We start from the raw sequence: 15,267 nt of genomic DNA on the forward strand, positions 1-15,267 counted from the left end.
GATAAATTTTTTGGATGCTTACCATTTGAATTTGCTGTTGGTAACATCATCAGCTGGTCCCACTGTATAGAATTTAAATACAGTCTCAGACCTACATAGTTGCCTTTAAAAAAAGCAAAACCCTTCCCTTTACCCTTGATGGTAGTTATCTGAGTAAATCCCACTTCAGCACACTGATCACTGCCACCTAGTGGTTCCTTTATCTGCAGATTCTTAATGCATGAAGAATCATTACCGATAATCAAATCAAGAGTAATACTCCCTCTAGTTGCCTCCCGAACATGCTGCTGTAGAAAACAATCATCCAATAAATCCACAAAAGCCTTGCTAGTGTGTGACTGACCAACCCACAAATTCCAGTCAATGTCTGGAAAATTAAAGTCTCCCAATATAAGGCTGATTTACTGGCTCACTATTTCCCTATACAGTTGTTTATACTCAGAGTCATCAGGCCTATAACACAATCCTACTCAATTTTGATTTCCCAGTGCTTATGTTACACCAAATTGACTCGACACTGCACTGTCCGACCATGTCGACTGTCTGTACTTCCTTGGATTTTGTGTTCAACTAATAGCATAACCCCTCCTCTCTTCCTGCCCATCCTTCATGTACACATTGTATTCCCCAAATTCCATTTCTGTATTCCTTATCTGTGTGATACCACGTCTCTGATATCCTAACAATATCTGCCTTTGATGTTTTGACCAAAACCTCAAATTTATTTACCAAACTCTTAGCATTGGTGTACATGCAAGTATACATGCACCTGTTCCTATTCTTAGTTACCCTAACACAGCCCATGTGTTTACTTTTACCACAATAACTACCAGCAGTCTCTGAAATCCCCTGAATCTTGTTATCCAGGCTGCTGCTGCTCATTCCAATAGAAGGAATCATTTCGCCTCTGCCAGCGGCTACTGTTAATCTGTTAGTCCGTGTATCCCCCAAGCTAGCAGTTTTCTGACCCATCTAACATTGTCTCAATAGCATCAGCAAATATTCTTGCATCTTCCCTATTTAAGGGTATCCCCATCCCTGTAGAACAGTTTCTCTGTTAACAAGCAGTCCAATCCGAGAAAAATTCTACCTCCTGAGCCTTGCACAATCTGTCCAGGGCTGAATTGATTGACAAGGCTCTCATATACTCACTATAGTGTCTGGGCAGAATTGCAGACACTTTCAAATTCAAATGATATTGATCAAGATCAGTAAGCAGTACCATATGGTACCACAAGAATTTCTTAAATTTTAGCTGGGTGGTACAGCCATTCGATAGGTCCTGGGGAGAATACTACTCAGGAAAGAATTTTTATTGCATATCTGAAATGCAAATTCATTAAGTGCTTACGTAAAATTCACTGTAAAATGAAGCTTTATTCATTACACCACCTATCATGTCATCAGTCAAGCTCATTACTTGTGTCATGGTACTTTTTTTTCAAAGAGCAAATCTTCAAAGGCAAAGGACATAGCCAATTCCACAATTGAAAAATATGGCAAATGTCTTGTTTGCCAGGACATTACTGTCCTTAAATAAAGAATTATCACATTATGATAAGTATATAAGAGGAGGATGTTTATCACACTAAAATGTTTGTCACTAACTGCTAATATAAAAAACACTTAACTGAACAGAGTTCAATACTTGAATAATTTGACATCTTGCTATTTATTCCTAAACCTAAATAGCAGTGCTGCTGGATTTCTTAATCTACTTTATCAAGTTTTAAACAGAAAAGACTAGTCATAATATATATTAGTGAAATAAATTACAATATAAAAAAGTAAGTGTTTAAGAACTCTTTATTTCTCCTTGCACACATCACAGATTAAGAAACAAATAAGCAGTATAAAGAATGACAGATATTTCTGATGTTTTAAACACTCAGACTGATCTTACAGTATCAAACACAGAAATAGCTATGTTATTCTGACTAGCCAACACATAACTAAAACATTCAAAACCAGGTTATCTCTGGAGCAAAGGTCCCACAGCTAACCTGGAAAATAAACAGGCTAGTAATTAACAAAGCTATTTCTGTATATTCTCTTAAATTGGTATATTCAGAAATCTTATGTCTGGAAAAGCAGTAACAAAAATTGTAATCAAAATGCACCACTGAAGTTATCAGCAAGACTGACTACTTTACACAAGTTCAAGCTGATCAGTTTTTTTTTTTTTTGCAGGTGCTTTCAGGTTTTCATTGCAATATGCCTTACTGGAAGAAACTTTCTTCAATATAACTAGGGCTTTAATTATGGCAGTCTGCTTATAAAACAATAATGGCTTTAAAGATTTAATTATTCCACAAAATCTGAGCTTCAACAGTAAAGCAAATAGTCCTATATGATGGGCTGTACAGGAAAAAAAAGTACTTAAGAATAATAAGTCTTTAGTTCTTTAAAAGATAAATGAAGAGTATCACGATGATTAAAGAATGGAATGATTTAAAAGGAATGAATTTTTGTATAAACTAATGAAACTGAATTACACAATGAAAATACATTCACGCAACATTCACGCATTCATGAACATACACCCTGCATGCATACGTTTCACACATGTGAAAATAACAAGGAACCTGCCACTGATATTGTTTTTCAGCTCAATGGAACACATTGTCTTGTCCAGACATTACCTGTGAAGCTGAAAGCCATACTGGTGACTTCACACTGGACAACAAATGATTGCTCTTTTCTCTCTGAAATCAGACCTTCCAGTTGGTCTAATTGTTCCTTCGACAACAGTTTCTGGCACTCATTTTAATAAAAGTTCAGCTGGGACCTGACACGAGACCCTAATCACAGAGAGCAAGGAGCAAACATAAAATACACACATGCTTTCACTTCACACCAGTGATTTGGGTAGTAGAAAGTCTTTCTGGCATTTCAACAATATTCTTACAATATTCAGCAGATGTAAAAACAAACGTGTAAAGCTTTCACTTGGACGTAGTTTTCAAATGTCCATACAAGGGTGGCCTTTGGAAACTGACAGGACTTGAGAAAGGGTCACTCAATTTAAGTGACCCACACTAAATTAAACTGGGCTGCTTTTTCCTACACTTGACTGAGAACCCTTCGGAGACTTCTTGGCACTATCGAAATCTGTTGGCCTTCCAGGATTATATCTGAAAAAGTACAGAAATACATAAACCAGGATCTAAAGAAATAAATTAATAGAAATAAAACACTATCAAATTATTTATATTAGCCACCCACAACTAAACAGAAATACTGAACAGATAGCATCGCTGTGGGATGAGTTTAGGAGGGAATTTAAGTGAAATATATAGCTTGCCAAATTTCATAAAGAGTTATTGTATTTCCAATAGTAACAGACATGGCAAGAATAGTTAAAGGAAAAAAGTTTAACATTTGTGCTTATACTGAAAAAGTTGGATTTCAGCTAATACAAGAACAAAGTAAAGAGATATTGCACAAATACAACTGTTTCCTGCACTACTGCTGCTGTACGTTGGGCAGTGGCAGTGGTGGGGGTGCTAAGATACAGAGATTAGTGACCATCCCATAACATTCAAATGTATTTGAGAGGCAACAGATCTGCTGAACAATGAAGCATGTCCACAGCACTGTTGGAACAAAAGCCATACACAGGCAGAAATTGTTCTGCTGAAAAACAGCATCTGGGATGGAGCTTAGAAAGGCCTCAACATAATGTCATACCATCAATAACAACAAGAGGTGAATGGCTATTTTAACTGATGGTTCTCGCATACCATGATTGCAAATGTTGGCCTGCTATGCTGCTCTGATACCTCTCTCCCTACTAAGCCTCCAAATGTGCAAACAGCAGATTACTGTATCTCAAACAGTAATGTCTGTCACTAAAGACAATACCACTCTTGCTCCAAAGCAGCTCTATGCAATCTCAATCTCAATCTCTCTCTCTCTCTCTCTCTCTCTGCACTATTAAAAATTGATGGTATTGTAACAGATTGCAAGAATGCAGCCCCACTTCTTATAGTCATCTGCTAAATGTTCTCCCAGACAAGTGCTGTCAGAGATGCCATCATAATGTTTAAAATCTTGCAGATTATGATAAAGTGTTTCCTGTTGCTAGTTAGCAGATCCAGTGATCCTCCCCATTCTGATGCCACCAGAGTTCTGGCAATGTGTCCAAGTACCTTCCTGTACCTAATGTCAACAGTGTCCAACCACTTGGGCATCATCTACACAAATGGTGATCTACAGTGTAGACTATCCAGCTTCTGACAACCTAACAAATCTAATCCCCTTTCAAGGTCAGTCTGCTGAAAAAACATATTACACATGTTAAAGGCAATGCACACTTATCCATTTGCTCACCATTTTGTCTGCCTGCTAACAGTAACACATTTTTATAACACCTTTAGATTCTTATGTCAGAGTAGTAACAGAAACTTTTGACATTTACTATGCTGATTAGCTTGATATGCTATTGTTCTCATTCATAGTATAAACAATTATGAATGTAAATTTTCAGGTAAATCCATGTTTTTAGATTTCTCAATGAAAAGCAGTGTATAGGAGAAAGCCATTCCTAATTTATGCATTCAAACTGTTGCTCAGAAATGCATGCTTTGAATGCATAAACCGGTTTTGTTTAATTGGATTTCAGTGGCAGAGTGGAAACTTTTCCCGTAATTCATAATATGTGATCTACACATAGGACCAAAGATTGAAGGATCTTGCATTAATTAATTCTATCAAACTATTTAAAAAGAATCAAAGGCTAACTGCTTCTACAAACATTTTATCAACATCTGTCAAAATGTCATGTAAGCATAAAATATTCAGTTGAACTTATATAAACAACCATTACATGCAGCACTATGTTCTGTATTAAAAAGCAGAACTATTGAAATGTTTAATTGTTAGTAAAAAAAACTGCACATGAGGAATATCAGCTCACATGAAAAAAGGGAATGACTGAAGTGGCTATGTCCCATGTGGAATCTAACTGGCTGATACCACTGCCCATGATTTTTTCCTAGGCTAGCATTGTAAGAGCTACATTTACATTAAGTTTATAAAGTTTTCGTATTCTTTTCGTGTGATTTTATGATGAGAAACCACACTTTCATTTTTATGTGAAAAATGAATGTAACTAATGTTATTAGTGGAGTCCCACAGGGTTCGGTGTTGGGTCCACTGTTGTTTTGTATATTTATCAATGATATTGATGAAGGTATATCAGGCTTAATGTCGAAGTTTGCAGATGACATGAAGGTTGGCAGGGTTGTTAATGACAGTCATGGCAGTGTGCTACTGCAACAGGATCTAGATAATTTGGGCAGATGGGCTAAGAAGTGGCAACTGAAGTTTAACCTTGACAAATGCAAAGTACTGCATATGGGTAGAAGTAACCCCAGAGAAACGTACCAACTGTGTGGTACTACACTTAAGGTGGTAGAAAATGAAAAAGACCTGGGAGTAATTGTGCAGTCAGATATGAAGTTTTCTGAGCAATGTAGACAGGCTGCTAGGGCAGGTCATGGGGTTTTGTCAATGATATATAGGAATTTTGCTAGCAGGGAAAAGGAGGTGATTGTCCCTCTGTATAAGGCAATGGTCAGGCCACGCCTTGAGTACTGCGTACAGGTCTGGAGGCCTCATTTTAGGAAGGATGTAGATTTGCTTGAGCGTGTACAGAGAAGAGCAACACGATTGGTGAGGGGAATGAAGGGATCCTCTTACCAAGAGAGGCTTAAGTTCTGCAAATTGCAGTGGCTGGAGACTAGGCACCTGCGCGGTGATCTGATTGAGGTCTATAAGGCCTTGAATGGGTTGAGCACGCTGAATTCTGATGGGATCCTCCCACTTGTTCAGAATACGAACCTACGGGGACATAAGTTCAAATTAAGAAAGGATAGATGTAGAATAGATGTGTGGAAATTTGCCTTTAGCCAGCGGGTGGTTAATTGCTGGAACAAACTTCCATCTGTCGTTGTGGAAGTTGATAGGTTAAATAAATTTAAGGAGGAACTGGACAGGCATTTGGAGGGTATGGTGTGATTTTTTTTTTTTTTTTTTTTGGCTGATGCTGCATAAGCTCCTACACTTGCTTTCTTGCATCAAGTGCCACTACTACTACTACTACTATGTTAAATTTAATAATAGTTAAGTTTTTAATTATTTAAATTTAGCTTAATGCAACACCAGGATACCTACCTACCTACCCACCCACCCGAAGCCAAACAGCCTCGAAACAGCCGTCTGGGTGGTGGTATCCACTGAGAATAAGTAACAGTCTTCTCCACTGGTGAAGTGTTACTTATTTGAGGCAACAATACCATGGCAACTCATTAATTCATTTAACTACTTTAGTATATGGCTACATTAAAACGATGCTATTAGTCTAATTTCTCATGCTAGCAAGGTTCTTCTTAAAATCATAAACAGAATTTCAAGAAAACTTGAAACGCCAGGTGAGCAGATTTAAAAATGCAAAGAATTCAATGTTCCATCATTTTGTTTTATAGATTATTCAAATCTATAATCATGTTGAACACAATCAAATGCTTTTGATTGTGTTCAACATGAGAAATGATTGCTAATATGGAATTCCCAATCCACATAATTCAGCTGATTAAGCTACTATACCAGGAAGGAATTGTGAGAAACCAGACGTCTTCAAAATCAGTAAAGGTGTCAGGCAGGGCTGCATTTTGTTACCTCATCTTTTTAATCTATATGCCGAAGAAGATATCATGCAAGCTTGAAAGATTTAGACACTGGCATCAAAATTGTAGGACTGGAGACAAACAACCATTACGCAGATGATACTGTGCTAATTTGCAATTCCAAGGATCATCTTAAAGATGACCGAGGAGAATAAGTGAAGCAATTAAGACAAAAAAAAAAGTTTATGAATGTATGTAAAACTAAAATTATGGTGACTGGTGATAATTGAAGAAGCTGATGATATTTGATTACTTAGGGTCAAGAATAAATAAAAATGGTGACTGCTCAAATGATTGGTAAAACACTAGTCATTGATCTGACAAAATTATGGAGAGATCAAGATCTGCCCCTAAAGACAAAACTGAGAATCACTGATTCGTTAATTTTTCCAGTTGCTATTTATGTGAAGGATCGAATCTGAAAAGAGTTGACAGGAAGAAAATTTAATGCCTTGATATGTGGTGTTACAGGAGAATACTGCATATTTCTTACCTCGATCAAAGAACAAATGAGTAGGTACTGAATAAAACTGGCAGGCCTAAAATTCTTCTTTACAACATCAACAGAAGAAAACAAATTTGGATACAATAAGCAAGGATGAAAAACTTAAAGAATATAATGGAAGGCAAAAATCAAGGGGAAGAGGAGCAGAGAAAGACTTGAAAATAGTCTGGAACGTCTGGGCATGACATTTTGCAATGCTCTCTATAAGCAACATCACAAAGATTGAAGCAGTTGGAGGAATTTGTTGGTAGCATCTCCTCAGGGAGCTACATGACTGGAAGAACTTTTAATCCCATATGTTAACAAATTAAAATTAACACTTTACTTGGCAATTTCTATGTAAATGCATGTATATTAATGAATCTGTGTATATTACACTTTTTTTGTAACATTTTGTATATGAGCCAAGGCTATTTTTTGTGCGTACAATTCTGCTGTGGATTTCTCTACTGCAGGTTTTGTTTCCAAGTTTAACCAGTAGCAAGGGAATAAATTAAATAGGAATAAAATATGCACTGTTAACAAGCCAATCGTAGGTAAATGAGGGGGGGGGGGAAACAGGCACCTAATGCTGCCAACCAATAGCATTACTGCACAGTTTTCTGTTTGCCTGTAAATCTTTGGAGATCCAAAAATCAGCAATCCAGAGCATGCTGGTTTTCAAATGTTCTATTTATATTTCTTAATACTAGAACCACCACCATGATCAATTTGACCATGTCCTACTTTAAATTTTGCAGTCCTTTTAACTACAGAAGTGAGTTGGTTGGTTGTGTTAGGGTTTAATGTCACATGGACTATGTTGGTCATAATGCCCCAGTTCATAGGGTATGATATGTTTCAGAAGTGCTTACTTTGAATTTCTGTTGCTCCTTTTATTCTGGTTCATACTTCATTCAGTTAGTCTGTTGCTTGTGCTTTCTTAGAGGAGATGATATAAATTAATATATTTAAGGTAAAAACATCTGTAAGGTCATCTCTGTCATTCAAGAGATCTGCTAGGGTAATGTGTCCTATAAACATTTTTGAAAGCTTGTTTGCGCCATTTGCATATTTAGGACAGTCTATTAATATATGTTTTACTGTTTGGATACTACCAAAAGTCTGGCATTGTGGTGGTTCTTCTGCTCGCAATATGAAAGAATGCGTAAGATGGGTATGCCCGATTCTTAGTCTGGCCAGTACTGTTTCTTTTTTTTTTTTTTTTTTGTGCTTGAAACCCAGTTTTCAATTTTTCCGCTTTATTTAGTAGTTTGTTTTCAGTTTGTAGATTCCAAATTTCTTGCCATTGCATCAGGCAAGTAAGCCATATCACAGGCTTGTAATTGAAATAGGGGACAGATCTCTTCTGTCTGCAGTATGACTTTTTCTGATCTGTCTGCTGCTTCATTTCCAGCAATCCCTGTATGTCCTTCGATCCAACAAAAATGTATCTCCTATTTATTTACGGTGCAGTCAGTCAGTATATGTTGTATATGCCAGAGGATTGGGTGTACCTCTGCTCTGCATGGCTTGTAATGAACTTAATGAATCCGTGTATATTACACTTCTTTTGTAACATTTTGTATGAGCCAAGGCTATTTTTTGTGCGTACAATTCTGCCGTGTATACATTGCACTCTTTTGGTAGTTGTGTTAATGTTAATCTGGAAAGACAGCTGCTGCTCCCACCAAAGTGGGTTTTCGAGCCATTTGTGTATATTGGAATATAGTTGAAGGAAATTGAAGTCTGCACTGCATGTAACTGTTGAAAGATTTTTATTCCATTTCTGTAAGGAAAAAATCACATATTGGGATATGCAAATCCCATGGTGGAGAGAAGTGAACCGGCAGGTGTGCTACCCCGTCTATATTAAGGTTATGTGCTGCTAGCAATTCTTCCATTCTGATTCCCAGGGGTTGATTTGCTTGTTGACAATTCTGATAAATATTTCTGCAACTTGGATCAAAGAGTGTCTTCCAAGTGGGGTATCCAGGCATAGATTTTGTTTTAAATGCATAATCCATCGCCAGTTATTGTCGCCTAAGTGTTAGGGGTGGTTCGTTGGCTTCGGCATAGACTACATATGGGAGAGGTGTGATAGGCACCAGTGGCTATACACAGTGCATTGTGATGAACTGGGTCCAACCATTTCAGAGCTGTTTTCCATGCTGAATCGTACATTGGGGCTCTGTAGTCCAACTTTGATCTTATTAATGCTTTGTATAGGTTTGGTAAGGAATATCTGTCTGCTCCCCATGCAGTTGAGGATTTTAAGTATGTTAAGATGTTTTGTACAGCTTTTTCGTAGTTGCTGGATATTTTCCACAAATGAGTTTTTTTTATCTAAGATCAGCCCAAGAAATTTTGCTTTTGGGTGAGTTTGTATATTCTGGCCATCTAGTTTTAATTCAGGATCAGGATGGAGATTTCTTTTGCAGCAGAAATGTACACATTGTTTTTTGTGTTGACAGTCTGAATCCATTATCTAGTGCCCACTTATGTTGTTCATTGCGCATTGTAACTGCCTCTCGATTGTTCTCATGTTCTGGGACTGACTAGAGATACTAAAGTAGTCGACAAAGTGCATGTGACACTGAAGGAGGGAGATGGTTTGCGATTGAATTAATCTTTATGGCGTTGACAGTCTGAATCCATTATCTAGTGCCCACTTATGTTGTTCATTGCGCATTGTAACTGCCTCTCGATTGTTCTCATGTTCTGGGACTGACTAGAGATACTAAAGTAGTCGACAAAGTGCATGTGACACTGAAGGAGGGAGATGGTTTGCGATTGAATTAATCTTTATGGCAAACAAAGTGGCACTTAAGACTGGACGCCTTCTTTTTGTTGGTAGATTTTGGAGAAAGATGTTTGCATTCTGACTTAGGTTCTGTTCATAAGGAAATTCTGGATAAACATAGGAAGATTACCTCTGAGTCCAGCATGGTGCATGTCTCATAGGATCCCATATCTCCATGTAATATCATATGCTTTTTCGATGTCAAAAAATACGGTTGCCATATGGTGTGATCTTATGAATACATTTCTGATGTTGGCTTCTATCCTAACCAGGTGGTCTAGTGTAGACTTGTGATGCCTAAAACCACATTGTGTGTTTGTGTAGATGTTATTTTCCTCTAAATACCATTCCAATCTCTTATTTATTATTTTTTCTAATAATTTTCCTAGACAACTGGTGAGAGCTATTGGTCGACAGTTGCATGGATTTCTTAAGTCTGTCGGGTTTAGGGAAGGCTAGTAACTATTGCATGGCAATAGTATTTGGAAATACATTTAAAATATTCTGTTATACAGTTTCAATAGATTTTCTAATTCAGTCTCGTTAAGGTGCTTGATCATATCGTAATGTATATCATCTGGTCCTACTGCACTCGGTCTGGCTAGGGACAAAACTTCATGCAGTTCATTTATGGTAAATGGTTGATTGTAGGACTCTTTTCCCTTTGATTTAAAATCAATCTTATTTTTTTCTGCTTTTTCTTTAATCAGAAACTCTGGAGCATAAGAGGCTTTTGCTGATACTTTTGCAAAGGTTTCACCTGATGTATTTGCTATAATGGTAGGGTCAGTCAGACTAATTCCATCACAGACTAGTACTGGCGATGGCCTATTTCTATATATATTTACCTGTCATTTTTCTTATTTTATTCCAGCCTACATGAGCATTTGTTGACTTGTTTATTGTAGATGTGAAGTGGATCCATGCTGTTCTTCAACTCTGTTTCCTAGTGAATCGTGCTATAGCTCGCATTTTTTTGTACTGAATCAGATTCTCTGTAGTTGGATATCTACAGAATCGATTCTATGCTCTATTTTGTTGTTTTGTTTCAGTACAATTGTCGTTCCACCATGTCTTTGGATGGTTTGGGAAACGTGATGAAGTTTTTGGGATTGTGAGCTTGCTTGCATTTTGCATGATTTCTGTGACATGTGCTAGGGCAACATTAATGTTTTGTTCTCAATGATCTTGGTGTTGAAAATGCATTCCTCCTAAGCTCTTCCCAGTTAGCTTTATCTATTTTCCAGCTGATATGATACGGATAGTCATCCACCAGTGTAGAAATTACTGGGTAATGATCACTACCAAGAGGGTCCTCAAATACTTCCCAATTAAATTGTGTAAAGCGTAGGCATACATATGGTGAGGTCTATTGCTGTAGTGGTCCGAGTTGGAAAGTGGAAGTAAGTGTGGTTACCCCTGTTGAGAAGCAAGAGGTTGTGGTTATCCAGTAGTTGTTCGATGATGCGTCCTCTTCTATTGTAGTCTGAACAACCCCACAAGGGATTGTGACCATTCATATCTCCAATAAAACAGAGAGGGGGAGTAGTTGTATTAATGCATCTAAGTCTTCAATAACAGACATCTCTTGGTGGAATGTATACTGAACATATGGTTAATAGGGATCCAGCTGCTATATGAATTGCTACAACCTCTAATCGGCTGTTTACATGCACTTTTGTGTTGGTATTCTGTCATTTACTAAAATAGCAACTCCATTGGCTATATATAGGCACTTCCGTAGTCAGGTGGGGAGGAGCAGCAGTGTGTAGCACACACTTCTTGATTAGACCAGGGTTCAAGCCTGTGACTACCAAATACGGAGGATGTGGAAAGGTCAGGGAATGACCACTGCACATACCCAGAGCAATATGGTCTTAGTTGCTAATACTCCTAAAAACCAAACAACCACCACCATGGGCTATACCATCAGTTATTCGGTCTCTTCTATGCATTGAATAGTTCTTGATATTGAGAGTATCTTGCTGTTTAAGGTATGTTTCCTGGAGACAGATACAGATTGGTGTGTACTGTGTGATCAGATACTGGACATCAAAATTAGTTCGTAATCCTCCACAGTTCCACTGAATAACTTTATCCATTATTTATGTTTGCTCAGCCCCTCTAGCTGTTTTCTTTTGATGGTTGTCTTTTGTTTTTCTGTCCTTAATCTATCTTTTTTGGGAAAGACTGGCTTTCCGGTATCCATATCTTCTTTGGCATGGATTTCCAATACTTCCTCATCTAACTTCTGTTTTCTCCAATTCCATAAATTCAGAAGTAGGTTCGTGATTATGTGGTCCTTCATTACTCTTACACTGTTGCAAGGTTGGACAATCTGAGGGTATTGAGATCTGTGTTTACAGTTTTCTCATGTTTATCTTGTTTTGCTTGGAGTAAGTGTTTGACTTGTGGTGAGAAAGATTTTTTTGGAGGAAACAGATTTCAGTTTGACATTCAACTGATTTAAATCTAGTTGCTACTTGAGCATACATTGGTCTACTGGTTACAGTTGGTTGGACCATTTTTCTTGCTTCTTGGTATATAATATTGTGGTCTTTTTTGTATTGTTTTATTTCTTTTTCTTATCTTTCACATGTTCTGGAGTAGGCAGGATGTTCTCCTTTACAATCTGGACACTTTGGAGTTGGAGCTTGGCAGTCTTCAATCTGATGTTCTTTGGATCCACATTTAGCACATGTCGGTGTATTTCTACGTGCAGTCTCCGAGTGTCCATATTTTTGACATTTGAAACAGCGCAAGGGATTTGGGATATATGCTTTTACTTGGCAGTTCAAATATCCTGCTTTTACAGTTGGTGGTACTTTTGGTGTATTAAAAGGTCAGAATTAGGGTTTTGGTTGGTATTATATTTCCGTCTCTCCGAATAGAAATCAGTCTTACATTCGTCACTCCTTGATTTTGGAGTTCGTTGCTGATTTCATCTTCAGTAACGTAAGAAATCCCATTCGGAGATTACTCCCCGTGAAGAGTTTAAGGTGTTATGGGAGGTGATCACTTTTACCTCCAAAGTTCGATACATTCAGTAATTTTTCTGAATGTCTGATACTGGACGTTTCAACTAACAAAGCCCCAGATCGGAGTCGCCTTGACCATTTTTGGTGTTCCGGCTAGTCCTTCCAAGACTTTTTGGATGAAAAATGGGGATTTCTTTCCTAATGTCTCCTCTCCAGTGGATTGAATGATTAGGAATAAAGGAGTCTGTAATGGTTTGGAACTCTGTCCTTTGCCTTTTGGCAGTATTTTCTGGTTCTTTGGCAGGTCAATTTAGTGGGATCTTCTCTGAAGTTCCTTGGAAAGTAGTGACTTTACTAATGTTTTGCTCTTTTTAGCCCTGGGAGTGTAGCTTCCAACTCCCAGGTTTCCGGCCCCGCCACGAGGAGACAAGAGCAGTGCCACCAAGTGACCAAGCAGCGGCTATAAATTAGTAGGGTTGGTGGTTAGTTTGAAATAAGAAAAAAAAGAAAGGCAACTTTACTTTCTGACAGTTTGCTAGATCCTTTTAGCAAAACTTACTTATGAAGTACTGAAAAATAAAGATCGCTATAAATATAATAAACTAAATATAATTGAGAAGTGCACTCTAGAATCACTGTCACTTGATCACTTGGAAAACGCTTGGCACTTGGAGCCGAAGTGAGAGTCCATGAAATTTCCTAACTTTCCATTAACTTACACAGCATGAACAATTGCAAATAATTTTGTTCACATTTTTTTTTTAAATTTTAGCTCTATACCTAAAATTGCAGAGCAGTCAATTTTACTGTCTGTAAAATTGATAGAATTAGCTACTTTTTATACAGCTAATCAAGTTTTTGCATTTACATTGTAACAAATATTTGTGATTTGGATCAGCCTATGGTTTTTGCAAGTATACTTGCTCAGGTGCATGCCATCTCAGGTCTAAGATGTGCGTAGGAGTCACTATTATATATTTAGGGAAGAAGAAAGTGACAAAAATTCCTAATGAAGGAAGTGAAAAATCTAGTAGTAGTGAAAATAATACAGGCTGACCTCAATTAACATGATTAATTCATCCCATGAGTGCATCGTGCAAAACAGAAATGTGTTAATCGAATATAATAATCAATAGGAAAAATAATTGGTCCTTGACCTTGAGGAATGTCCATAAATTTTAAAAATAAATACCTTATAACTTTAACTGTATACCATGTAAGAGATAATGAAAATAATTATGGAATTAAATGTTTATTGCATGCCACTACTACTACAAACAAGTAACATGTCTTCTTCTGATGGGACACACTGAGGTGGGCAGCAGGCAAACGTTTATTGCCTGTCTGACATGCGGTAAGCTTAACACACAATTCAGATCTTTTTCAACTACCACAAAAAAACAAAAGTTAACTGGAAATTTGCATAGTGTAAAGTGGTATAATTTTTCAAATAGCGGTAACTGAAAACACATTAATTGAACTCTCGTTATGTGAGGCCTGGCTGTACTTCTGATCCTTGTACATTAAGTGATACTGTAGATGATAATGTACTGCATAATATTCATAAAACCTATGTATCAGTGGGCAGCAAACATGTTTCAAAATTTGGGCACATATGGGAAGTTATAAAATTTGGTGGTCCTTCTGCTGGATGTGCACTCCAGAGGAACAATTCACAATAACCCTGGGCCAACTCTTTATGAAAGACAAAAGGTGTGTATGGATTTTGTGGTAAGTGCATTTCATTTATTTGCAGACACTTTAATGATAAAACACATAGAACTGCAATGAAATTGAAGTGCAAAAAATTCAAGGATAACTGATTTACATCCATTACAAAGTTGATAGCTTGTGGTCAACTGTATGGGGAGAGAGCGAGCCTCAATTTTTTCATGATACAATGTCATGTAACAACTTTCATGAAATTAAGCGATTCATAAGATTCAACATGCATATTTAGAGAAAGGAATGTCTAAGAAATTATAAATTCGCTTTAGCTCCAGAATTATGATACAAATTTTTTTCGTAAGGTATGGAAGAATATCACAGAGCAAGTCCGAAACCCTGCGGCACCTACAGCAGCATACTGGTTGCGTGGCCAACCGCCTCCCCCAGCTGCCAGCTAAGGACCAAAGAAGAAGAAGAAAAGAACTTTTTTTCTTAAGGTGAAAAGGAATGAGATGAAACAGTGGACAGATAGACCCCATTAATAATGTTCAAAAAGACCACCAATGTAGTGTTGCAGTACTGTCGTCTCACAGCAGATTCAGTTGCAAAATGGCACTACTGTGCAAGTGTGGTCCAAAACATGTG

At 37.4% G+C, this 15,267-nt stretch overlaps 1 protein-coding gene across 6 annotated transcripts in view; it reads right to left on the reverse strand.

The window, feature by feature from the left end:
* Nucleotides 1-1,788: 1,788 nt before the first annotated feature.
* The window catches only part of Fas2 (neural cell adhesion molecule fasciclin 2), a 290,468-nt gene continuing 276,989 nt past the window's right edge, over nt 1,789-15,267 (reverse strand). For all 6 annotated transcript variants that reach the window (XM_090381692.1, XM_090381693.1, XM_090381691.1 and 3 more), the window contains one exon: nt 1,789-3,134. In XM_090381692.1, the coding sequence (XP_090237818.1) occupies nt 3,044-3,134 (91 nt within the window). In that variant the 3' untranslated portion in view covers nt 1,789-3,043. The remainder of the gene's footprint in view (nt 3,135-15,267) is intronic.

The sequence above is a fragment of the Mastigoproctus giganteus genome, chromosome 9 (genome assembly GCF_048544385.1).
Source record: "Mastigoproctus giganteus isolate SK-2022 chromosome 9, ASM4854438v1, whole genome shotgun sequence".
Classification (NCBI taxonomy): domain Eukaryota; kingdom Metazoa; phylum Arthropoda; class Arachnida; order Uropygi; family Thelyphonidae; genus Mastigoproctus; species Mastigoproctus giganteus.